The sequence below is a fragment of the Arctopsyche grandis genome, unplaced genomic scaffold (genome assembly GCF_051622035.1).
Source record: "Arctopsyche grandis isolate Sample6627 unplaced genomic scaffold, ASM5162203v2 HiC_scaffold_800, whole genome shotgun sequence".
NCBI lineage: Eukaryota > Metazoa > Arthropoda > Insecta > Trichoptera > Hydropsychidae > Arctopsyche > Arctopsyche grandis.
In genome coordinates this window covers 24,336-52,231 of record NW_027518590.1, presented here as the reverse complement: position 1 = coordinate 52,231, position 27,896 = coordinate 24,336, and the positions used below count along the sequence as shown (strand labels likewise).

At 34.8% G+C, this 27,896-nt stretch overlaps 1 protein-coding gene, 1 long non-coding RNA gene and 1 pseudogene across 3 annotated transcripts; all 3 read left to right on the top strand.

The window, feature by feature from the left end:
* The first annotated feature begins 1,831 nt into the window (after positions 1-1,831).
* On the top strand, positions 1,832-5,686 carry LOC143922209 (arylphorin subunit beta-like). The gene is given in 3 exon segments (XM_077445427.1): positions 1,832-1,841; positions 4,836-4,966; positions 5,039-5,686. Coding segments are annotated over 3 exon segments (789 nt in total).
* A 42-nt stretch (positions 5,687-5,728) lies between these two features.
* On the top strand, positions 5,729-7,456 carry LOC143922208 (hexamerin-1.1 pseudogene; annotated as a pseudogene). The gene is made up of 3 exons (XR_013261570.1): positions 5,729-5,872; positions 5,950-6,107; positions 6,544-7,456. The product of XR_013261570.1 is annotated as a hexamerin-1.1 pseudogene (transcript).
* A 9,608-nt stretch (positions 7,457-17,064) lies between these two features.
* On the top strand, positions 17,065-26,520 carry LOC143922212 (uncharacterized). The gene is made up of 4 exons (XR_013261571.1): positions 17,065-17,188; positions 17,727-17,828; positions 24,030-24,100; positions 24,825-26,520. It is a non-coding gene; the product is annotated as an uncharacterized LOC143922212 (long non-coding RNA).
* Positions 26,521-27,896: the final 1,376 nt, after the last annotated feature.

Here is a 27,896-nt window from a genome sequence, read left to right as displayed (position 1 = left end):
TATACCCATGCGATGATGTTTCATCGGGCTATTCACTAGTAAGTGAATTTTTATCAAATACTTCTGTATCTTGGTTACAATTAATAAATCCCTTTTGAATCAATATATCCATTACACCTTGAATTTTTTCCCACGTAGGTATTTTGGTTAAATTCACCCATTCAAATATTTCTAATTCTTCAAAGAACAAAGTCAAAACGATACACACTGTATGCAGATACACTTTGTATCAAGCTAGTCAATTTTTTGCACTTTTTTTTAATTGCTACCGTGTGTTGCTCTCTTTTTGAAAACGGGACATTTCGACGTCCCGAAGCAGTGCTTGGGGACAACGGTACAGGCTACCTAAAAACGGGACGGTCCCGTTCAAAACGCGACGTATGGTCACTTTATGTATACTATCTCCAGACCTATTTATGGAGAGTATATAATGCGGAGAGTACTGGTTGGTTGGAAGGGTGGAGTGTCCATCGGTGGTAAAAAAACTATCCAATTTTCGGTATGCGGATGAGACAACGCTCATAGCTAATCATCATGAAGAAATGGCCGAACTGATCCGTCGTGTTGAGACAGAGAGTAATGTGCTTGGCCTCCAGATAAACCGCCCCAAAACAAAAATTATGATAATTGACCCTCAATTATCATAATTTGCTGCAAAACAACAACTGGGCTTGAAATGGTATAGAGCTGGTTGATAATTTTGCAGTGGCGGCTCGTGGGTAAGATATCTGGGGGTGCTGCGGTTGATTAAAAATAAAATAAATGTTTATTTGGATTATATTTTACTATTAACATCAAAATTATCAAAATTAAACATTATGTATTTTATTACATTAAAAAATTGATTCTTCTGTCTTTTTTCCTTTCCCTTGAAAAAAGGTCTATCACCTATTCGTTAAATTTTTCACTGTTCATAATCACTTTTTTTCAATTGACAGCATAGACAAAGCCGTGAATCTTTCCTGAACCATTGTGTTTCTTATATATGTACATATGTCTTTGTTATATTTATTGATGAAAAACACCGTTCTGGCTCAGAGGTAGTTGAAGTTGTAAGCAGAATTTGAATAAGTTTTGTTATTTCCACACGAACTTTACATAAATTGATTCCAAAACTAAGTTTTAAAAATATTAATAAATCATTAATACTATGCATTTCTTTCCTTGAGTAAAACACTTCACTAATTCAGTTTGAAGTTTTTCTTTATCTAGCATTGGATATGATTCAACGGTTAGTAGTAGATCTTCCATTGGCATTTTCTTTCAGTACTTTTCATAATTTTCTTTATTAAATAATTTCACAGCTATTAATCGATTAGAAAAAGTACATTTCTCTTTGATGTCCTTAATAATAACATCGCACATATTTCTGGCTTCTTGAGACTGAGATGAAGACAATTCGCTATAATAATCTCGTATTTGTATAATGGCATTAGTAAAGCATTTTGAATAAAAGTTTTCTTTAATTATTACTAGATTGCATTTGGTTGTAAATAATTTCTACATGCGGTATTAATTTGTTAAAAAGTTCTAACCAAAATAAAAAATTATGTATTCAGTAAATTGGTAGAATCTGTTATTGTTTTATCGGCATTTTCGGAAAAAGATTTAAGGTCTTGAAAATATTGCCTCAACTTCTCTTGATTTCGATACACTTAATTAACAGTTAGAGCCATGATTCTGTTTCGAAAATAGGTGCAAATATCGCTTTTAAAAAAATTAGTTTGCCAAATAAATTAGAAGAAATAAAACTGTTACAGTGAGGTTTAGAAGGAAGAGTAGAAATGTAGAAAGTGTAAGAGGTGTAGAAGGAAAGACGAAAGCAGAAGGAATGAGGAAAAGTGAGAGGTGTCGGGCGCGCGTATCGACGCAAAATACGTCTCGTACAGCCGGGAGTGGCAGTACGAGACCAAGCTTCTAGCGCGAGCTCCCTCCCCGCGCCCCTCCTTCGCCCACTCAGCATATTCCAACGAGAACCGTACTGCACAAAATCATAAACGATGCCTCACTTTCTGATATTAGTACCGCGATGTATGATCATTATTGGATGTATCGGTGTGCGGGCGAGCTTAATATACGCTTAAATAATATTTATATTTTCATATAATATACATACATATGTCCATTTATGTATGTATATAATAATATTATATACATATCTTCTCGCTTGCTTTTCAACTCGCTTGTTAGAAGTAAGCTAGAGTATAATGCAATTGTGTGGAATCCGCACGAAGCAAACTACTCTCTTATTATAGAAAAAGTGCAAAAAGCATTTCTTCGTTTTCTTTATAAGAAAGAGTATGGGTACTACCCATATCTCTATCCTACTCCTTTCCTTTTGGGCATGCTTGGGTATAATTCCCTTGAACTTCGGAGAAACTTCTCGTTAATTCGTTTCGTTCTCCAGCTATTGCGTGGTAATACGTCATGCCCGTTGTTGCTGGAACAGTTGGGACTTTATGTCCCTAATAATTATGTGCGTGGTAGACATCATCATTTAATGGTTGTACCTGCTGCTCGCACAGTTCTTTTTCGAATGGCTCCTATTCCAAGAGCTATTCGACTTCTCAATGAAATCGTTGCTGCTGTCCCTGAATGTGATATTTTCCACCTTGGGGAGCGTAGATTGTCGGATATTATCTTAACACATTTATCTGGTAACCTGCGCTCATCATTACTTTCTTAATTTGAATGTGATGAATGAGTGGAATCTTAATCTACTCTCTTCCATTTGGGCCTCGCTGTGATTTTATTTTTTATTCATATTTTGTTTTATTTTATTTTATTTTTTCTTTCTCTTTTGTACATTTTTATATACTATTTTAATTTTGATCAGTGTAAACAAAGAATGGGATTTATGGATTTTATTTTTAATTTTTACACTTTTGTTATTTTTTTTTTTTCTCTCTGAATGATGTATTATTTTCCTTTTGTTACTTTTTTTGTAATTTTATTTTACCATGTTTTCTGCTTTTGCTTTTTTCCTTTATTTACAGTTTACTTGTTTTTATATCATGTTTTTATATATTTTTCAAATGTAGGCCATTGTGGCGCATTAGGTTCTTCCTGTAATGCCACAATGGTCCAAAACTATTAAATAAATAAATATTAAATTTTTCTCAATTTCCTTGGGGGTGCTGCAGTACCGCAGTGCGTATGGACGAGCCGCCACTGTAATTTTGTCTAACTGGGGTCACTCATATCCAACAACGGCGGCAGCGAATTGGAAATACGGCGCCGGATTATATTAGCAAAATCGGCAATGTCACAACGAACGAAGATTTGGAAGAATAGAGCCATTACAACTGCTGTCAAAATCCGTCTCGTGAAGAGTCTCGTTTTTTATGTCTGCCTTTATGTAGTCGAGACGTGGACCGTGAAGAAGGCGGATAGACGGAGAATAGATGCCTTCGAGATGTGGTCCTGGAGACGGCTATTACGCGTGCCCTGGACCGATAAACGCACAAATGTGTCTATTCTTGAAGAATTAAAAATTGAGGATAGATTGTCAACAATATGCCTGAAACGTATATTGTTGTTCTTCGGCCACATTGTACGAAGAGGTGAGGAGAGCCTGGAGCGGTTGGTTGTGGTTAGTAGCGTCGAAGGCAGAAGAGCCAGAGGCAGATGCCCCACATCCCCTTGGACTGACCAAGTATCTGCAGCGACGGGCGCTTCCACGGCAGCGATTCTTCGCCTGGCCGAATTTAGAACTGAATAGAGGCAGCTAGTTGACCGGACACTATAGTCACGATCCTCAGTGATGAGGGAACCGATTAATCCACACTTTTAACGGGACACCAAATATATTTTAGAGCGGCACAACCAAACTCTTCATATTTAATTTTTGTTGCCATCAATAATAGCAATATATGTATGTATATCCGGCGTGGGTTAACTTTTTATATTCTCTATTAATTGTCTAAAAAGTGCTGATATCCTTCCAAACATTGAGCCTCTGTTAATATATTAAACAATGGCAGGTTTCTAAAAAACAAAAAATGTTTCTTTAACATTAATATTACACTTTGTACCTGCCACAGATGGATTGAATAGTTTACTCAATGTTTGGAGGAATAGATTTGTCTCATTTAGTCTTGAGTGCGAGTCTAGTTTTAAGACGCTTTTTTGAGCAGCCTTTTGGATACACAGCTCCAACTGTCTTCTTTTGTTTACAGTAGTAGACAAAAGCAGTTGCTTGGTTTTGACAGGCAAAACACCGTCTATGGTAAACTCCAAGCTCTGTTTTATCCCCTCAATTTCTTCACATAAGACCCTTATAAATTGTCTATTAATTTTATAAATATTATGCAAATTTCACTTTTGTTTGTTATTTTCGCATCTATTCGCATATTTTACGAATTTAGCATCTTTTAGCATCTATTCCGAATTTTAGCAACAATTAGGCATTAATAACAAAATGCCCAAAATACGTGTCTCTAGTTATAATAAATTATATAAGTTGTAATTCGATATGTCTAGAATCTCGGAAAAGCAGAATAAATGTATTACAGGACACATTGTTAAACGCAAAACATTATATTTAATATTTTGTGAGATATTTCTCGAAAGGAAGAAAACTTTCAAATATAACGGCTCATATTTACATATATTACATAAAATAATTTTTCAAATGTCAACTTTTAGCTTGAGGTAAATGAACTCATACAAACTCGGACTTGAAAGATATCAAAAGGTGTTGTTTTAGTGAGGTTATCGAAAGTAACCCCAACACAACGGTTAGGATTCTATTCATGCTATTTCTGCTGATTATGAAATTGAAAAAATAATCAACAATAACAACTTATAATATTAATATTTTATTATTTTTTCAGCCGACAAAGATTTTCTTTTGAAGCGACAAAAAATCTTCGACCTGTTGAACCATGTCAACCAAGAATTCGACGATGAATACGTCAAAATCGCCAAGGAGTATTCCATCGAAGACCACATCGATCAATACACCGTACATTAATTGAATTAATATTTCAAATATATTAACTTTTCAATATTTATTAATTATATAATTTACTTTCAGAACGTTAAGGCCGTTAAGGAATTCGTGAAATTCTACAAGCGTGGATTCGTTACCAAGTTCAAGCTCTTCTGTCTGACTTTCGACAAACATAGGGATGAAGCTGTTGCTCTATTCAATGTCTTCTACTATGCTAAGGATTTCGAAACCTTCTACAAGACCGCTTGCTGGGCCCGCGAATTCATGAACCACGGAGTCTTTGTCTATTCCTTCACAGTAGCCGTTCTCCACCGTGAGGATTGCCACGGATTCGTCTTGCCAGCAGCTTATGAAATTTACCCCTTCTACTTCGTCAGCAGCGATGTCCTCGCAAAGGCCAATTACATCAAACAACAAGGATACGTTCAAGATCCTAAACTCGCCGAGTTTTATGGTATCCAATTCGAAGACAACACCTACACATTCTACGACAACTACACCCAAGGTTATGACTTCTATGATCAAGAACGAAAAGTATCTTACTTCACCAACGACATCGGATTGAACTCGTACTACTTCTACTTCCATGCTGACTACCCATTCTAGCAAGGAGGCGAACGATTCGGATTGAACAAGGATAGACGCGGTGAGCTGTACTACTTCACTCACCAACAACTTTTGGGTCGTTACTACTTGGAAAGATTGTCCAACGGATTGGGAGAAATCCCTTAATTCAACTGGAAGTACCCAGTCAAGACTCAGTACAACCCCAACATGAGATACCCCAACGGATATCCCTTCCCAAGGAGGCAAGAGAACTACTACGTCAACACCGATAACAACCAGTACCTCGTCCAGGAAGTCGAAGATTATGAAAGACGCATCCGTGATGCCGTTACCCAAGGATTCGTGACTTTGGTGAATATTTAGAATCTGGTGAATTACTTTTAAATCATTTGAGATAAATTTTAATTTTATTTATTATTTATTTTCAGTTCGATGGAACCAAATTGTTCTTGAAGGACTACAGTGACATTGAAACCCTCGGACGCTTCGTGCAAAGCAACCCTGACTTTGGAGATATCAGATTCTATGACTACCTCTCTGTCATCGCTAAATTATTGTTAGGTGGTGCTGTCAAACCTTACGACACGTAAGTTTTTTTGTCTCGCGTTATTATAATGGTTGTGGCTATTTGCAGGTACTATATCTGCGACAGACGCAAAGCCTTCTGCGCATGCGTGTGAACTGTCACTGTCAACGTGTTTACTGTTAAAATTTTGTTTTAAACTCTTAAAATTTAGTTCGAATTCGTAGAGTAAAACATATAATCCAAATTAGAAATTTATTTGCCTCACGTATAATGAACGATTGCTTAAACAAGTAAAGCATACATTAAATGTAAGAAATTATAATCAAATTATAAGAAGTTCACGCGCATGCGCAGAAGGCTTTGCACCTGTCGCAGATATAGTACCTGCAAATAGCCAATAATTCACAGATATAGTACATGCAAATAGCCACAACCTATTATAATTACTAAAATTCCAAAATTTCTTACTAATATTCTTACTGATATTTTTCAATAGGATTGACTACGTACCATCTGCCCTAGAACAATACCAAACTGCTATGCGCGATCCCGTTTTCTATCAACTGTATGTACAAGCGCTTCATGAGCTACTTCTTCCGCTTCAAGCAATACATGCCTTCTTACACCAAGGAAGAATTGTACGTACATTCCAGGCATCAAAGTAGAACATGTTGAATTCACCCGTTTGAAGACATACTTCGAAAACTTCACGTACGATAACACCAACGGCGTATACATGGACAAACAGGAATTGAGCCAACATAAGGAGAAATACGTGTTCCAAGCCAGCCAAAAACGTTTGAACCACCAGAAATTCAATGTCAACTACGAAATCAGCTCCGAAAAAGACACAGAAGCTTCCTTCAGAGTATTCTTCGGACCTAAATACGACAGCTTCGGCCGTCACATCAAGTTGAACGACAACAAGTACAACTTCGTCGAAGTTGACTACTTCGTGTACAAACTGAAATCTGGCAAGAACTCTTTCGTTCGCAAGAATACTGAATTCTCCAGCACGCGAGCTCTACAAGAAGGTCCTCACCGGCATCGCTGGCGAGGGAGAGTTCAAACTGGACCAGAGTGAAGCCCACAGTGGATGGCCACTAAGGTTATTGGTACCCAAAGGCAGACGTGGAGGCATGGTCTACCAATTCTACGTGATCGTGACTCCATTCAAGCAGGCTAAGGTACGATTCGGCTCCACCTTCCCCTACCAGTACAGCGCTGGTGTTGGCAGCGGATCTCGATACTACGAGGACCTCCCATTCGGTTTCCCCTTCGACCGTGAAATCGACGAAACATACTTCTACACACCCAACATGTACTTCGGAGACATGATCGTCTACCACTCAGACTCGTACTCCAAGAAGAACGATGTTGCCCACCGCTTCGAAACCGAAGAACACTAAAAATTCAATTGATTTCTTTTACTTACTTTTAATTCAATCTCTACTAAATTACCAACTTGGATACATACAATGAATTTTTAAAATAAAGTATGTTTTGAAACCGATCAATATATTTTTATTTTTACATATTTTATGAATTGCAATTATTAATTATAATATTTACATTACATATACTTTACAATACATAACATACATACATACATTATTTACAATACATTTGTTAAGTCAGAACTGAAAATCCCCTCTGGAGATGGAAAGTCTGAAATGGCAGTCAGTAATAAAATATTTAGGAGTAACGTTCGATAAAATAATGAGATGGGCACCTCACATTGAGGGAGCGAAATGCCAGTCGATAATTATGGTTTCATTTTGAAACTTTTGTTTTAGTGAGCTATCGCATGATAATTCTATTAATTTTTCTTTTTCGATGGTTGTCAGTTCGAATTCGTCTTCTTCATTGTAGTTAAATGGATTCTGTATACACAACAACTTTGAGAAATCAAGGTCTTTGAAATAATTGGAAAAATGCAGCACTAAACCATCCAAGTGCTCAGTAAAAAGATTTTTACTTGCTTCAATATTGGCTGTGGCCCAGAAATCTTTGGAAAGTGAAAACATATCCAACTGATTCTTTTGTAAATTTGATTTCCATAACTTCAACTTTTTAATGAAAGCTTTTACTTTGTCTTTTTGAACAAGTGGATGGATCTGTGATCCCTGCATTGATTTTTTTTTATTGGACCATCGTGGCATTACAGGAAGAACCTAATGCGCCACAATGGCCTACATTTAACAAAGATAATACAAGTAAAAAAAAAAACAGAAAAATTAGAAAGCAGAATAAAAAAAAAGAATAAAAAGTAACAAAAGGAAAATAATAATACAAATAAAATAGTACATAAAATGTATAAAGGAGAAAGAAAAAGTAAAATAAATTAACAAAATATGAATAAAAAATAAAATCACAGCGAGGCCCAAATGGAAGAGAGTAGATTAAGATTCCACTCATTCATCACATTCAAATTAAGAAAGTAATGATGAGCGCAGGTTACCAGATAAACATGTTAAAATAACATCCGATAATCTACGCTCCCCAAGGTGGAAAATATTACATTCAGGGACGGCAGCAACGATTTCATTGAGAAGTCGAATAGCTCTTGGAATAGGAGCCATTCGAAAAAGAACTGTGCGAGCAGCAGGTACAACCATCAAATGATGATGTCTATCACGCACATAATTATTAGGGACATAATGTCCCAACTGTTCCAGCAACAACGGGCATGACGTATTACCACGCAATAGCTGGAGAACGAAACGAATTAACGAGAAATTTCTACGAAGTTCAAGGGAATTATACCCAAGCATGCCCAAAAGGAAAGGAGTAGGATAAAGATATGGGTAGTACCCATACTCTTTCTTATAAAGAAAACGAAGAAATGCTTTTTGCACTTTATCGATAATAAGAGAGTAGTTTACCTCATGCGGATTCAACACAATCGCATTTTACTCTAGCTTACTTCTAACAAGCGAGTTGAAAAGCAAGCGAGAAGACAAGGGGTTGGAGAATAATCTAGCATATCTTAAGACAAATCCAAGTCGACGAAAGGAAACGTCAGCGACTGTCTTGATGTGGTTGTGAAAGGTGAATTGAGGATCAAAAGTGATACCCCAAAAGTGACCATTAATTCCACACACTTCAACAATACGGATCCAATGGAATATCCGTGACAATAAAGCGAATTCGCACGTCTTATTTAAACCCCTCAATTTTCCAAAAATCTCAACCAAATAGGCAAGTTTAACAATTAAATTATTGAGAGGTTTTCTTCGAGAAAGGTTGCTAATTAAATTTGTATATAAAAATGAAAGAAAAATAAAAATAAACATTCAAGCATTGAATTTTTACTGTTAAGCTACGATATTAAGTTTTATTTATTTGTAGATATTATGGTATGAAAATTATTTTATTAAAAAGTTTTGGCGCCTCCCCTGGCAATAGTCCGCGCCTCCCCAGGGAGGCGCGCCTCCCAGTTTGGAAACCACTGGCGCAGATGATCCAGCTGTAGATTTGGAATAGGGTTGCCAATAATTCCGGATTGAACCATGTCGTACTGTCACTGTCATAGGTCAAGCCTGTTTAATTTTTTTTTTCCTGAAACGTATGTTCTGTGATGTGGGGAAAATATATATTCTATATTCCAGCTTTCCTATTTAAATTCAGCATGTGTATGTATGTACATATATTGATAATACCATACTCGTTATGCAAGTGCCGAAGAAATCTCTTCTGCACTATCTCGATGAATAAACTTAGTTAGTTACTAGGTGGAAAGTCAAAATTATAAACTGAAATGAAGTGTTACGGGGACGAGTAGGAGATGGTATATGCAATTTATAAAAAAAATTAATGTTTATATTTTATTTTCCAAAAGAAGCATTTTGTGTAGACGAGATCTATGCAGACATGTTTTGAGATGCGTGATACAAGTCTCAAACACAAAATTACCAGTTACAAGTTACCAGTTTAATTCGGCAGTTTAATCACAAGTGGGTTTCAATATGGCTGACATGAGTAGATATACAACAAGGATATTAATTTCAACCAATGACAGAATTTTAGTAAAACAACTGGCATTCATGCGTAAGTTTTAGTATTTGATATATTTGTCCTTTGGGGGTATCACGAAATGATTGAATAGAAACACACAATTAGTCATACAGATTAACCCTTTGAGTGCTGACGACTTTTCTGTTGAAAGCCCGCCACGCTTAAAATTTCGCCAACATTTCCAACTAGAATTATTTAGAAATCCAATAGAAAGCAGGTATAAAAAGTGTAGCTTATTCAAACAAACACTAGATATCTACCGCTGAGGATTTCGAGTTTTGTAAATGTGTGTTTAAACTCTTTAATATATCTTGAAACAATCTAATCTATAATTTGGAAAGAGACTTTGTATGTATCCTTGGTCGTCGTCGTCGTCGTCGTCCGTAGATCGGTGACGTCATCGAACACGTGATTCGATTTTTTTTTTCGATCCATGGGCGCCGATTTGTTTTTTTCGTTTCAATAGATTCACCCCCGCGGGGGCGCAAGGCGAGTAGCTTCATGGGGCCTCGCCAGGGGCGCCACAAGGGGCGCAGCCCAGTGGGGCCCCGAAGGGGGCCCGGAGGGCGCAGCCTTATGGGGCGCAGCCCCATGGGGCTCAAAAGGGGGCGCAGCTTTATGGGGCACAGCCTTATCGGCCGCAGCCTTATGGGGCGCAACCTTATGGGGCGCAGTCTTATGGGGCGCAGCCTTATGGGGCGCTGTCTTATGGGGCGCAGCCTTATGGGGCGCCGCCTTATAGAGCTTAGCCGCATGGGGCCCCGAAGGGGCCCCAGCCTCATGGGGCGCAGCCCCATGGGGCCCCAAAGAGGGCGCAGGGGGGCGCAGCCGCATGGAGCTTAGCCGCATGGGGCCCCGAAGGGGGCGCAGCCCAATGGGGCCCCGAAGGGGGCGCAGCCTCATTGGGCCCCAAAGGGGGCGCAGCCTCATGGGGCGAAGCCCCATGGGGCGCAGCCTTATGAGGCGAAGCCCTAAACGGCAACTGATCATGGGGGCGAAGCCCTAAAAGGCATTAACTAAGGGGGGCGAAGCCCTAGACGGCAATTTATCATGGGGACGCGGAGGAGCGAAGCCCTAAAAGGCAACTGATCATGAGGGCGAAGCCTTAGACGGCATTTAATCATGGGGGCGCGGGGGGGCGAAGCCCTAAAAGGCATTAACTAAGGGAGGCGAAGCCCTAGACGGCATTTAATCATGGGGACGCGGAGGGGCGAAGCCCTAATAGGCATTAACTAAGGGGGGTGAAGCCCTAGACGGCAATTAATCATGGGGGCGCGGAGGGGCGAAGCCCTAATAGGCATTAACTAAGGGGGGCGAAGCCCTAGACGGCAATTAATCATGGGGGCGCGGAGGGGCGAAGCCCTAAAAGGCAACTGATCATGGGGGCGAAGCCTTAGACGGCATTTAATCATGGGATTGCAGAGGGGCGAAGCCCTAAAAGGCATTAATTAAGGGGGGCGAAGCCCTAAACGGCAATTAATCTTGGGGGCGCGGGGGGCGAAGCCCTAAAAGGCAACTGATCATGGGGGCGAAGCCCTAGACGGCATTTAATCATGGGGGCGCGGAGGGGCGAAGCCCTAAACGGCAATTTATCTTGGGGGCGTGGGGGGCGAAGCCCTAAAAGGCATTAACTAAGGGGGGCGAAGCCCTAGACGGCATTTAATCATGGGGGCGCGGAGGGGCGAAGCCCTAAAAGGCAACTGATCATGGGGGCGAAGCCCTAAACGGCAATTGCTCATGGGGGCGTGGAGGGGCGAAGCCCTAGAAGGCAAAGGCTCAGGGGGGCGCCGAGGGCGAAGCCCTAGAAGGCAAAAAAAAAATTTGATTTTTTTTAATTTTTTTTTTTGATTTTGTTTTTGATTTTTTTTTTATTTATTTATTTATTTTTTTTTAAATTTTTTTTTATTTTTTTTTAAATTTTAAAATTTTTTTTTTATTTTATTTAAATGTTTACTATTAGCTTAGTCATGTTTAAGCGGTTTATATTATAAACACTGAGCGAAGCCGGGTAATACAGCTAGTATAAAATAAACAAAAGAAGTCTATTAATGAATGTGTTTTTCCAAAACTAGTTTGTGCACGCAACGTATGTATATAATATAATATAATATTACAAAGGTAGGGCAAAAGTCAATATTTGATTTGAAATTTTTCAGTGTCTGATTACATTGTTATCTATTTTTTACATTTTTGATTTAAAATCAAGACCTTGAATTTTATTATGTGTAATTATGTATATGCATGTATGTACTTATGCATATAATATTTTCTTACAAAAACAATAATAATATACTCGTTTGAAGTTATTATAAACAATTATATCCTTAAGCCGGTCTGTACGATCTCAACTATGCTTGGTTTAATTTGAATAGTATTGTGCAATACTAGACATTTAAAAACAATATTGTATCAACCACTGGCAAAAGATATATAATTACATGGATAAATCAGTAGTTAGCGAGGTCCCGGGATCGAGCCGTAATTAGACCCCGATTGAAACTAATCATACATTGTAATCATGATTTGAAGTAATAATCATACATTATTTTATTTACAATTGCCAGTGACATTTCAGACTTGTTCGTAGTCGTCAGTATGGCTAATAAAAAAAAAAGAATACTCTTAATAAACATTAATTAATTTATTTAACCACTTAATCGCCGATTCGATTATTTTATTAAACATAATATGTGTTTAGTGCCAACACTTGACACTACCTCTTGAATATATCACAAACCAACGAAAAATATTGACTTTTTATTTCAATTTCATTAGTATCACAGGATGTTTTTAGATGTCACTGTGAAGAAACCAAAATTAATTTCGAGTCACAGCCTTAAATACGAAAGAGCGCGCACCGGTGCGCTTATGGTGATGAAGTGGTTAAGAATACTTGGGAAAGGAACATAGACGATGGACCTATACAAAAACTACTATACAAAAAAAACTCGGACGTGACTAACCCATTACTTTATCATACATTTATGTATTTGAGGAATATAAGAAGTATAAAAAAAAAATTCGATAATGAAACATAGTACATACACGTTCACACATACCGGCTATGAGAGAATTTTCGATATAAATGTATGAAAAAGTTACAACAGGACAACAGTTCTACTTCCGGTTGTTGAATTTTGTTTAAAATATTTTGGTTACTTAAAATTACTATAAATATTATAAGCACAAACTATCACTAATATAGAAATAGTTTAAAATGTCAAAATAAAATAATGAAATATTGTTTTAAGAAAAATTACTACTTCCGGTTTACGAATTTTAATCAAAACTTTATCAACTTTAAGTTAGTACATGAAGAATACAAATATTAATTTTCAGCTTCATACGTTCAGTGGTGTGGAATAAAGTTACATAAAGCAAAAATAATAACGACAAAAATATAATCGAAATAAATTCAAAATAAGAGAAAATAAATGAAGAATTAAAAACAGAAAATAATATATTGATAAAATGAATAACTATAAAAACCCATTAATTTTAAGGAAATCATCAAGTTTTTTTATTAAAAGGTTTAGATTACTAGAAGTTACCAATTCAATAAATATATTATTCAAAATATTAACCATTATGGACGCAAAAACGAAATAACATATAGACATATAAAAAATGAAAAAAATAAATCAATATACGTATATAAAAAAACAATTACAACATAAGAACACATATACGATTTCAAGTCATACAATCGATCAAATTGAATCAAACGAAGCGATCAAATTGGTACGTGCGATAGGATAAGAGAAAAAATTGCGGCATCTATCCAAACCTGTCAACATCAATTCAAACCCGTGTTGATAGGTTTGAATTGATCAACAAGTGTCGATCTGGAGCAGCTATGGTGAAAATGAAAAAAAAGAATATAATACAATATTGCTAAGCAGAAGCTTTACAACAGACAGATTTACCGACAGATCGCTACGTTCACGGGCTATTGTCTAATCTCACCTACAAATACACACATACGTATATCCTGAAAATAGTCGATATATTTTATATGATAGAAAGGTGGTAGACTCATTTCAAATTATTTCCAATATACCAGATATTGAACGCACGACTTTCGTTCTATTCTTTTTATACTACTTCCATATATGTATGTATACATATTTAATATAAATTCGGTACATGGAGGGCTTTCCCTCAACGGTGAAGAAATTACTCTTCAACGCGATGTGGAGATGGCAACATAGGGTTATTTTAATCAACGTTAAATTAACGAGGGGCGGGGGATATTTTGGCATAATTTTTGCGGCAAGTCGAGACATGTTTGCGTACACACGTACACAATTACATGTCGCCGAAAATAAGATAACGGGTGTTATTGTGGCGAAGTGTGGGGTCAGATAGACCACGGGTGTGCGATTACGGGTCGGGGTCACGGTCTGGGGTCACGCACATCCGCCTCGACACGGAGTCACGTGAGGGTTGTGTCTTTTAATCGGTTCGGAGTCAAATGTATATCTCTGTCTGTCTGTATATACATACATATATAAATTATAAAATATAGAGTGAAAAAAGAAAAATTTATAGGCGTTTAAACAATTAAAATCTGACATAGCGAGAGGGTGGCGAAAAGGGAAAAAACGATCGGAAGAGTGTGGATAAATATGGCAATGTGGATAATGGTAATTGGATTAATAGTCACATTGCGGTGGTCACAAAGACTTGGCACTCAAGTTCTCGATAGTATGATAGTTATCGTTAGTATGATGGACTTTTTGGCTGCCAGATGTTATTTTTCACCATTGTAATGGTGGATTTGATTTCCACATATATTGATGACCAAACCGAGCAAAATGGCAAAGTTTGAAAACGATCGGATAAGAACCCAAATTTCGTCACACGAAAAAATCGAAAGCGAAGTAAGAAGAGGTTAGTGACTAGTAAAAAAAAAAATATTTGTTTGCCAGCTATGAAAAAATATATAATTTTTAACTTAGGACCACCAAATTTGCTATACTTTCTCATTGTGAAATGTATGGTAGACTGGTTTTGGAAGGGTTTTTTTCTGGCTTTGAGCAAAGCTAGTAATTTATATTATAGCCAGAAGTATAGCTCGGTGGTTGCGTTAATGCTAACCACCGAGAGGTTCCCGGGTTCAAGCCCTGGGCTAACCTCGATTGAATTGAATTTATTCAGAAGTATTTCAGACTTGGACATTTGTGACTCCGAATCGATCGTTTCCTTTCACAGTTTACCAACGTGTCTGATTTAAATTGGCAAAATCATTCCTACACACTGTCACCACTATTTGAATATGATTTCAAAAAATTTTAATCTATAAATTTATATATGGACAAGTTGGTCCAATGATGCCGCTAAAGGTAATAGTTATATGTACATAAAAATGTAAATAAAAAAAAAAATACACATGTAGTTAAAATATTGAGTGTCGGTAAATAAACGTGTATTTCAAATTAGAATAATGTATTGTCTGGGTATGTTTTTGCATCTGTGTAAATACGCCAAAATGGAGAAGCTGGGAGCTTACGCATAAATCAGTTGGGCTTTCTATCCTTATTTGAGGTTTGTGGTTATTCAATATTTCAGTCAAAGTCAACATCATTGTGGTTTTCGATCGTTTATTGTTGTTCTTATTAATTAATCGGACTTTCAAAAGCTTACAGTTATATTTCAAACATTTGCTCGGTGGAAATATTTCAAATTTATTTTGAAAAAAAAAATAAGTAAATATATAAAATAAATAAAAAAACAATTAAACCTGTAAAATTTTTATCCTGAAATATTTCTATTCAAAAATTTATTCATAATTTAAAATATATTCAAATGCCAGAAAATGGTTTTTAGAATTAGATTATAAAGAATGTAAAGGATTCTGTTTGAGGAGTACGAATTCGATTAAAATCAACCAAAATAATATTAAAAAAAACAGGCTGACTATAACTCGTTATTCCATCCACAAGTCTGCAAAGAAAGAAAAATAAAAACCACTACAACGCAATCAGGAATCAATAAAAGATACAAATCAGTCAAAATCTCGAAATCATTTGCCACTTCGTATATTTTATTTTTATTTATTATATTTTTAATTTTTAAACATTGAAATTAAAAACATTGCAGTATTTTTTATTACATAAATCGCTGTATTTCGAGAGGCTGAAGAGCAATTAATTTATTACATCTATGTATTTAGACTTGTACATAAATTTTTCATATTGTACATTAATCAAATTCAGATATTTGTGACAGCGGGTAGGATGATGTTTGCCAATCTGATGGAGGAACTCAAATAAATTGACAAACTCTGATAGGAAACAATCGACTTGGAGTCACAAATATCCAAGTATGACCAGCAGCATTAAATATTAGCACGGGATCGAACCCGGTAACCTTTCGGTGCTAAACATAAAAGCAACTACCGAGAAATACTGCTGCCTATATATATATATATATATATATGTACATAAAAACCTACATACATATGTTAATAAAATAAAAATCTAATTGAGAATGCAAAAGCAAAGCAAAAAAACACAAAATACATACGTATTTTGTATTTTTATTAAAACCATTTATCAATAATAGAAGTATGACAGAAAAGTAGATAAATATATGAAACTTTGAGCATATTATAATTGTGACTCGAGCATATATATATATGTGATTTGAGCATATATATATATATATATATATATATATATATATATATATATATATATATATATATATATATATATATATATATATATATAATATATATATATATATATATATATATATATATATATATATATATATATATATATATATATATATATATATATATATATATATATATATATATATATATATATATATATATATAATAATTGGACTTGCAAAAACAAATTTCATTAAAAACAATCATTTTTATATGGTGGTACAATTAAGCATTATGTACTACCAAGTGGTACGCGAGTCAAAAAAGGTTGGGAAACGCTGAGGGGGCCATGTATTGTTCAAAGGTTGTAAATGCGCTCAGTTCGAGGTGATACTTCGCCGAGGTGACATGTTACTACCGACCGCTTCCTGACACCTGAGATGTCCTGCAAATGACTTCCTGGGAGACGATGGAACTCACCAGTGATGGTCAACACACTTAGGTATTTATCCTTACCATTGCAAAAAAATATATTGTCGCCATTTTGGTTATGCATTTTGTTTCCATCGTTTTTGCGATTACTTTAAGATTGTGTGCATTTTTGTCGGGAACTCTGCGCGAAAAAGATGTCACCACACAGTGTGATTGCTTAGAGCCGCTTATCATATGACGAATTCACAATAACGGGCGCTGTATAATATTGTATGTATATTCAATTTGATTCGGCCATTTTTTATTGCGCAGTTTGCAATTTCTTTGTTTGCGTTTTTACAGGTATTCCTCGACTTTTATTTTTGGATTCAGTGTGACAGCATGCTATACACCTATTCACATACACTACGCAAGCGCATTTGTTCGCGACAACTCTCAATAACAGACCTATACTAACCGTGACCTTCAGGTGACACCGTCCATTAAATCGATTACTTGCCTGTAGGGGAGAAAAGTCTATGTTGACATGCGCTTCTGAGCTCATGGCAACAAGGGGCGGGGGAAGCCGGGGTTGCTTTAATCGGTACAGTGTCTGGGTAAATTTTCAGGACCACCCCATGGCGCAGGTCAGATCCAGACGAGCCTTCAGCGAGAGAACATCTTTGTGGAAGATAATGGAGCTCAACAGTGATGGGGCCGCACACATACAGGTATTTACGACTGCAACTGCGAAATCAAAAATATTTTTTCCTGTCGCCATTTTGGTTGTGCGTTTTGTTAACGTCATTTCTGCGTTTCTTTTTGACTGTATCATATTACGCATTCACAATAGCGGGCGTTCTACAATATTCGGTGGCATTTTGTTTCGGCTTTTGGGTGCGTTATCTGGTAAATTGCTATTTTTTACTTTATCTATGTTTTTAGTTGTATTGTTTTAAATTGGGAATTTTGGGTTTCTTTTGCAATTTTGTTCATTGCAAGCAACCGCAATTGTATGTAGTTGTAGCTGTACTTTTTTACTTTATCTATGTACGTAGTAACAATAGATGAAGTTTTGTGATCATGCGAAAATTCGAACTCGAGATTTTGACTGATTCGAACTCAGAATCGATCACTGATCACGTTTTCATGATCTAGAAAAAATGTGTGTGTGTGTGTGTCTGTGTGTGTCTGTGTGTGTGTCTGTGTGGGTGTGTATTTTGGGGATATTTTTAACACTGTTAGTCCTATCGAACTGAAACTTAGTATCGGTTACTGAAATTCTTATCGACACGACGTAAATTTTTTTCAAATTTTTAAGTTGACCGGAAATGGTACCTCGCCTTATAGGTGTCCTCTTTTTTTAAGTTTTTGAATTCAATTATCTCCCAAATCACTAACTCAATCGGACTGATTTTTTTTTAAATATAATAGAAATAATAATTTTTATAACCTCATATTTTTTAAATATTTCTATCTGAACCGGAAGCAGTACTTTTACTCTAGAGAATCGAAGTTTTTTATGTTTTTTTCAGATCTTCATATCTAGAAGTTTAAGTTTAATACCAAGTTAATTATAAAATTTAGTTAGCATCCGTCAACCGGAAGTAGCAGTTTACTCTTGTTCGATTTTTCTTCCACTATTTTTTTCGACCCCTTAAGCATGTGTGTTCGTCACAAAAAAATTCAAGTATAATTCTTGTTGCAATTTGATGAAAATGAAAAAAAATTATTAAATTGTATAAACCGGAAGTGGGATTTTTTTCAAAATGTTGTGAAAATGTTGAAAATGTTGTGCCCACTACTCTGTCCACACCCTTGAACGTATTAAGCTGAAAATTTATATTTCTATCCTTTATGTACTAACTAAGAGCTGATAGGGTTTTGGTCAGAATTTGTAAACCGGAAGTAGTATTTTTTTTAAAAACAATATTTCATTATTTTTTCATTATTTTATTTTGACCTTTTAAATTGTTTGAAGCTTCTTGATATTTAATGTGTATAATAAAAATAGTGATTTTAAGTAAAAATAAAAAAAAAATTACTTAATTTAATGAACCGGAAGTGGGATTTTTTTCCTCGTAGAAAGGTCAAAAATGTTGTACCCACTACTCTGTCCGCACCCCTGATCGCATTAAGCTGAAAATTTATATTTCTATCCTTTATGTACTAACTTAGAGCTGGTAGGGTTTTGGTCAGAATTCGTAAATCGGAAGTAGTATTTTTTTTAAAAACAATATTTCATTATTTTTTCATTATTTTATTTTGACCTTTTAAATTGTTTTAAGCTTCTTGATATTTAATGTGTATAATAAAAATAGTGATTTTAAGTAAAAATAAAAAAAAAATTACTTAATTTAATGAACCGGAAGTGGGATTTTTTTCCTCGTAGAAAGGTCAAAAATGTTGTGCCCACTACTCTGTCCGCACCCCTGATCGCATTAAGCTGAAAATTTATATTTCTTTCCTTTATGTACTAACTTAGAGCTGGTAGGGTTTTGGTCAGAATTCGTAAATCGGAAGTAGTATTTTTTTTAAAAACAATATTTCATTATTTTTTCATTATTTTATTTTGACCTTTTAAATTGTTTTAAGCTTCTTGATATTTAATGTGTATAATAAAAATAGTGATTTTAAGTTAAAATAAAAAAAAAATTACTTAATTTAATGAACCGGAAGTGGGATTTTTTTCCTCGTAGAAAAGTCAAAAATGTTGTGCCCACTACTCTGTCCGCACCCCTGAACGTATTAAGCTGAAAATTTATATTTCTATCCTTTATGTACTAACTTAGAGCTGGAAGGGTTTTGGTCAGAATTTGTAAACCGGAAGTAGTATTTTTTTTTAAAACAATATTTCATTATTTTATTTTGACCTTTAAAATTATTTTTATTTTCTTGATATTTAATGAGTATAATACTGATAGTGATTTTTAGTAATAAAAAAAATTTGAACAAAATCTGATAACCGGAAGTAGATCTTTTGTTTTGTGCAAGTTTCCATACATTTGCGCTCAATTTGTATCGCTATCATAGTCATCAGTTCAATATCGAATTTTGTTTTGTAACCTTCTTATATTCATCAAATACATAGATAAAGTCATGGGTTGGTCACACCCGAATTTTTTTATATATTACCTCAATTTATGATATTTCAAATGATTATTTGTATAAATGCACTAACTGCTAAATTTGAATTCAATAGTGTTAGTTGATATTTTTACGTTGCTAGTTTAAATTTTTGACACTCTTCAAGTAAGGGCGAAATCATACAGCGGTGAATGTGGGACTTGGGGTTTTTTTTAGATAGTTCAAAACATATAGAAAAAATATCGCGTTTGTGGTATAGTCCTTTGAAAACGATACATTCGACCGTTCGTCGTTGAAATTGTATGGTAGTATTTATCCTTGCTTTCTACATATATTTTTTTATCAAACTTCTCTTTGACTGTTACTAGGAAGGATAGTTCCGAGTGCAGACTGCAGACACATTATACAGTTAGTTTTGCTTGTGCATAACGGAAAAAAAGATATTTTCTCTTGAACTGCTACGTACTAAACTGCGACCTTTTTATATATATATATATATATATATATATATATATATATATATATATATATATATATATATATATATATATATATATATATATATAATATATATATAAGTCTTATATAATATATATAAGTCTCAGACTTACGAGAGCTGAGACTTATGTTCTTGACGATGTAAAGCGAAACTGAAACGAAATGTAATTGGCCATCGCGGGTCGAGTGGGGGGTGATTGCGATCGAAGTCTCATCTTAGATCGGTTTATTTTTATTTATGTAAGTCTCATCCTAAATTTTATTAACGCAAATATTTCAAAATACGAACCACGAACTCAAAAATAATAAAAAATAAAAGTCAAATTCTGCCGACCGCTATACGCACGAACAATGTTGTATTTTTGACCAAAATGCAATGCCTTAGCATTGAAACGTAATGTAATTGGCCATTGCGAGTCGAGTGGGGGTGAATGCGATAGCATGTATCCATGTACATATGTATAATACTGTAACGTAGAGATTAGGTGAGTGGCGCTCGTGGACTGATGGTTCACGACCGCGGATCACCTGATCTCTCGTTCCCGCCAAAAAGGCCTCCACGAATGAATCAGCCCTATGCAACGGCCAAAGGCATCGTCTGACTCATCGACCAATGATTGTTGAGATATGTATGTATGTGTACTGTGTCCAGCGAGTATAAATATGGGGCGTTCTCGGCATGGAATTCATTCCAGCCCGGACCGCCGCCAAGAGAGCACGAATAAACCGCTACTACCCATCTTCCTGCGTCTTTCTCCGATTCTGGAAACCCCCCCCCCTTTACGTCCACGCAACAATACCTTTTACGTAAGTCTCAAAACTAGATCGTTTCGACTATAAGGCAATAATTAAATGACTTTTTCCGAATATGAGACCAGGGACAAATTCTGTAATAGAGATAATGAATGATAGTAGCATTATAGAAGATATTTTATTTTTAGGTCTTGATTCTAGACCTACATATACATCGGTACATTGTGTTATTATGTTCTTCTAAATTCTAGAAGAACAATTGAAACGATCCATCATCCATAGCGTAACTCCAAATTTATTTCAAGTACATATGTATACATAATTGATGATTACTCTCAATCATTATCAAAGGAAATAAACGTATATAAAGTAACGGGAAAATTACAAAGAAATTAAAATAGCCCTTATAAGACAAATCCATAGATTGTTTGTGTTCTTTAAAAAGTTTTACTAATTTACAGAAATTTTTTTAATGCTTATTAAATTTAAAAAGATAATAATAAATAATCTAAAATATATTTTTTTGTCATTTTGATTTTTATATATGTCCATTATAGGCAGTGGCGGCTCGTGGATAGGATATCTGGGGGTGCTGCGGTTGATTTTACTATTAACATCAATTTTATGAAAATTAAACATTATATGTATTTCATTTCATTATAAAATTGATTCTTCTGTATTTTTTCCTTGAAAAAAGATCTATCACCTTTTCGTTAATTTTTTTATTGTCCGTAATCATTTTTTTTCAATTGACAGTATAGACAAAGCCGTCAATCTTTCCTGAACCATTGTGTTTCTTATACTCGTATACATATGTATATCTTTATTCTATTTATTGATGAAAAACACCGTTCTGGCTCAGAGGTAGTTAAAGTTGTAAGCAGAATTTGAATAAGTTTTGCTATTTCCACACGAACTTTGCATAAATTGATTGCAAAAATAAGTTTTAAAAATATTAATAAATCTTTAATACTATGCATTTCTTTCCTTGAGTAAAACACTTCTAATTCAGTTTGAAGTTTTTCTTTATCTAACATTGGATATGATTCAACGGTTAGTAGTAGATCTTTCATTGGCATTTTCTTTCAGTACTTTTGAAAATTTTCTTTATTGAATAATTTCCCAGCTTTTAATTGATTAGAAAAAGTATATCTTTCTTTAATATCCTTAATAATAACAAAGCACATATTTTAGGTTTCTATAATATGTGCGTAATATATGCATCACATATTATTGGCTTCTATTTTTTCTCGTATTTGTATAATGACATTAGTAAAACTTTTTAAGGTTTCTTTAATTGAAAATGCATCGACATTACTAGATTGCATTTGGTTATAAATAATTTCTACATGCGGCATTAACTTGTGAAAAAGTTCTGACTAAAATAAAAAATTGTATTCAGTAAATTGGTAGAATCTGTTATTGTTTTATCAGTATTTTCGGAAGAATATTTAAGTTATTGAAAACATTAGCTCAGCTTCTCTTGATTTTTATACCATCTTAAATACAATACTTAGAGTGACGTATAGAAGGAAGTGTAGAAAGATAGAAAGTGTAAGAGGTGTAGAAAGAAAGACAAAAGGTGCAGAAGAAATGACGAAAAGTGAGGAGCGTGTCGAGCGCGCGACGCCGCACACGAACGCAACAAGAAATGTGTATAGCACTGTTGGGAGTGCAGTACGGACCAAGCTTCTAGCTGCCCTCGCGCCCCCCCTTCGCCCACTTGAGCAATTCCATCGAAAACCGTACTGCACAAAATCATAAACGATGCCACACTTTCTGATATTAGTACCGCGATATATGATCATTATTGGATGTATCGGTGTGCGGGCGAGCTTAATACACGCTTAAATATTATTGATATTTTCATATAATATACATACATTTATGTATATAATAATATTAATTTTTTCTCAATTTCCTTGGGGGTGCTGCAGTACCGCAGTGCGTATGGACGAGCCGCCACTGATTATAAGTAACTTTTTAGGGAATTCTTGAGACTCAAATATTCCAACAAAATGAGTTTCTCGAATTTCGAGATTTTTATATATTTACATATTCCGAAAAAATGATATTCTGTAATCTTGAGAATCAAATAAAGTCGAGAAATTAGAAGCTCTAGTCTCAATTCGTCAATATATTATATGTATAATATGTATGACAGTTTGGCTTGCCTATATATTTCATAAAATTCTCGGATTTTTTCGGCTTTTTTTTATAATTTAAGTACAGATAATCAAAAATTACAAATATGAGTTGCGAGCGTGTCGCGATTTGAATGGGAGTTTCAGGAAAAAGTGGCAACTTTGAATTCTTATTCGCTGTGAAGAAACCAAAATTAATTTCTAGCTTTAGCCTTAAATACGAAGGAGCGCGCACCGGTGGGCTTATGATAAACAATCCAATTTCACTGCAATAGTTGACTATTGAGCGATCATTTTAAATTTATTAATCGCCGAATTTGTTTGCGTCTGATTTTGAGCTAACTCTGGTTCATATGACTTTGTTTAACTATCAATACAAGTAATATTTTCCGGATCTTGTAATATTTTCCAAAAGCAAATCTCAATGTTTTTTTTTCTTGCATTTTTTAGAACTTTGGAGTGGATGAGCGCTGCAACCGAGTCCTGCAAATGAGCCTCGACCTTGCACTCAGTTGAATAAAGTAAGTTCTACATTCAGCATAAAATTAAAATGAACTTTAAGGGGTTATTCTAGTCTAGAGGGATGAATTGTAGGTATTTTATTTATAAATGTTTGAAAAGTACATAAAAAAAAATTCTAAATTCTAAAAGTTACAGGCTGATGAAGTGGCGCGTCAAAAGGGCGCGTCAAAAAAATGGCGCGCCCTGGTTTACACGATTCCAACGTTCATAGTTATCTGATATAAAAACAAAATGAATTCTTAATCCAAACAAATGCTGCAATCGAAATAATTTTTTTTCGCAAAATAGTGGCTGTTTGAAATGAAAAGACCATTTTTTACCAGTTTTTTTTAATTTTTTAAAAATAGTAAAATTTAAAATTTGTTATGGTTCTAGTTCGTGCGATAGAGTAATGTATAGAGAAGGCTCACACCAAATTTCAAGTAAAACTTGAGATACCATGTCAACCGTCTCGAAAAAAGTACTTTCGAGAAAAACGCGTTTAAAGTTTCGGGTAAGGTTACGCGCCGGTTAAATGCCACGTCACTGAAGCAGCGATATCTCCGAAAATAATTTGGATTTTAAAAATCCGCTTAAACATATTCTTAAAGGTTTAAGCTCTGAAAATATGAAAGAAAAAAAAATCGATTTTTTCAAATTTCTAAACTAGAATACCCCCTTAAAAAAACTAAGACTGACTATAAATATATGTATTACATGTATACTTGTTTTTTTTATATACAGTATCCGAGTCAATCAATAACAGTAAATATTTTTTTAAATATGGAAAGCAGCTTGTCGTGTTTAGAAGAATTAAGACTCTTCACATCTTTAAAAAAGCAGATCAAATGTTGCATAATACAAAACGAGCGCATTTAAAAGGTAGTCAAGATTTCTCGTCATTTCTTTAATCGTGATTTTTCGAATGCCTCATTGTTATCGGATGATTTCTACATGTGTGCGAGTCGATTCAATTTTGTCAACCAGAAATTTAGCTAAAATGTCTCATAACACTACCTACATATGTGTTTACCGGTTCGGTGATTACTGGTCACAAAGTCACTAAAATATCTAAAACGCAACATCTGGCAGCCGAAAAGTCCATCATACTAACGATAACTATAATACTAACGAGAACTTGAGTGCCAAATATTGTGTATTCGCGATTTTAATGGCAAAAATTGTCTTTGTGACCACCGCAATGTGACTAATAATCCAATTACCATGTGTTGACCGTACATGTATGGACAGTTTCTGTTGCAGAAACCAACGAATGATCTCTTTCCATTACTCATTATTACAATGAATGAATATATGTACATATGTATGTGTGTATGCTGTAACATTGTAAAAAAACGTAGTTTTAACTAATATTCGATGACAGTCAAGAAGTATCATGTGTTAAAACATGTGTGTATATACTTACGTAGTTTCAAATTATGAAAGTCACCAAGTTGTCTTACATGTGTACATACATATTTTCGTTGTCTGTATGTATGTATGTAAATCTACAAAATATTAAGGATAGAAAAATATGCCTTTGTGCATCCATATATTCTATACCCATACATATATTCTCAATAACGAGTTCATCATCAGTAAATCATGCTATGTAAAGTTTAATGACAATAGTTTAGTGTATACATAAATAGTAAGGTCACAGAAAACCTGAATGTATGTAAGAATTGCATAATATATTTTACTTTAATCTATGTAAATATGAACATATGTATCTACATACTTATTATGTATAATATAGAAAAAAGTTTCAATCACAAATTCGATCTTGTTGCTCTCAAACTCTTCTTTGTCTTTGGAGCTGCAGCTTCGGATACAGAATACAATCTCGATTTAGACCCACTTCGTTCATCGAAAAGATTGCGTTAATTTTTAAACATTGGTGGTTAATTGTGAGTAAACTTTCAAATTCTGAAAGACACTGTCTGTCATTGTATTAAATTAATCAAAATATGTATAATCAAATGTCCGGTTTACACTCAATTCTCAATCGGTTAATGTATATAGTATTTTTTCTTAATCGTATAAAACAATAATGCGAGTAATATCGGCATCCGGCGTTATCATGACTTATCGATATCACCATCGAATATACATACTAAGGTGAAGTCACGATATCATAATTGCTCTTGATATTGGAGGTGTCTAGACTTAAAGTTGACGTAGTCATATTCTGCTCTCGAAACATTCTAGTCGTTCTCAATGTATTATAATGTGATGTGGGATTTACTATTTATTTAATGCATCTTTCGTTTTGATGCTAGTAATAATATTAATAATGTGGGGTTTATGTATGCGATGTGCTAAAATACGATATAAAATATGAGTTTACTAAGATCGGCACCCTTAGGGTGATTTTAAGTGCGAATATTCTCTTAGGAGTAAACGAAGAGTTTTAGTTGAATTATACGTATGCAACTACAAAAATAATCTGACGAAAACAAACGTCATCGTCGAACGTTCAAATCGGACAATTATCGACATGAATCGCAATGAATCTCTTCTGCTAAAAGTAGATTCTGTAGCCCTATTGTTGTGATATTTACTACAAGGGCAATCAGCTAATCCTTAAAGGTCACTTTCTTTTTCTCTTTTGATACGATTAGATATGCAATGTCCTTAAAAATGGAGCAAAGTGTAACGGGTTTACGTGCACACGTGTCTCTGTCTCCTCTCTTGTTGAAATATGCGTACAAGCTTGATCAAATCGTGATCTGTGAAATTCCATAGATTCGGAATCATGTTTCAACGAAACCAAGTTGACCTTTTGGTCGCGTTGCTCCCCAGCAACTATTTTGTCCTTTGGGTTGTCACTCTGAATACTGGGGAGTCCAGAGTTATGAAGTTACGAGCAGTTTTGTCTATGGCATTAATTAAAGTCTTTAAAATCAGTACATAATTCATGTATGTTCAAGTTAAAGTTTTTAAAATCGAACATCAAATTGCGATTATCGACATAACGATTCTGTTATCCGTGTCCTGTGATACTACAGAGGCACTCAACATACTTTGAAAGTTTCAAACGTCACTTTCTTTTTCTCTTTTGATACGATTGGATATGCAATGTCCTTAAAAATGGAGCAAAGTGTAACGGGTTTACGTGCACTCGTGTCTCTGTCTCCTCTCTTGTTGAAATATACGTACATACATAGATATATCGCCGAACTTGCGATTGCATTGATTTCGTTGTATTCAACGTAGTCACTTGAATATACATAATTAATATTTCAAAGTGATCCATTATTGAAACAAGCCAGAGAAACGTTAGCTGTTTACATTTCTTCGAGTTTTTCATTACAAGATGAATCAAAATTGAATAAATCGTCCACAAAACGGACAATTTTCAATCTTTAAACTTTAAACGTACTCTCGTTCTCAGTTTAATGGATACGTGTCGTCCTCATTCGTGTAAAACAATACTGCGAGTTCTTTCGACATCATATGTTTTCATGACTTATAAACATCTGATGCAGGTGATATCACGACATACCAATTGCTCTGGATACTGGAGTTGTCCAGAGTTATGAAGTCGACGTTGTCTTGTTCTCCTCTTGAAACTTTCTAGTCGTACTCATTTAATTATAATGTGATATGCAATTTACTATTAATTTAGTGCGTCTTTCGTTTTGATGCTAGTAATAAAATGAATAATATGGGGTGTACATGTATGTATGTGATTTGATAAAATACATAACATGAACGCACTAAGATCGGCACCTCAGGCCGATCAGATTAAATTTTTAAAATTGATCTCTAAACGAATCGCGTTGGAATAATGTTTTGAATATTTTTGACAGC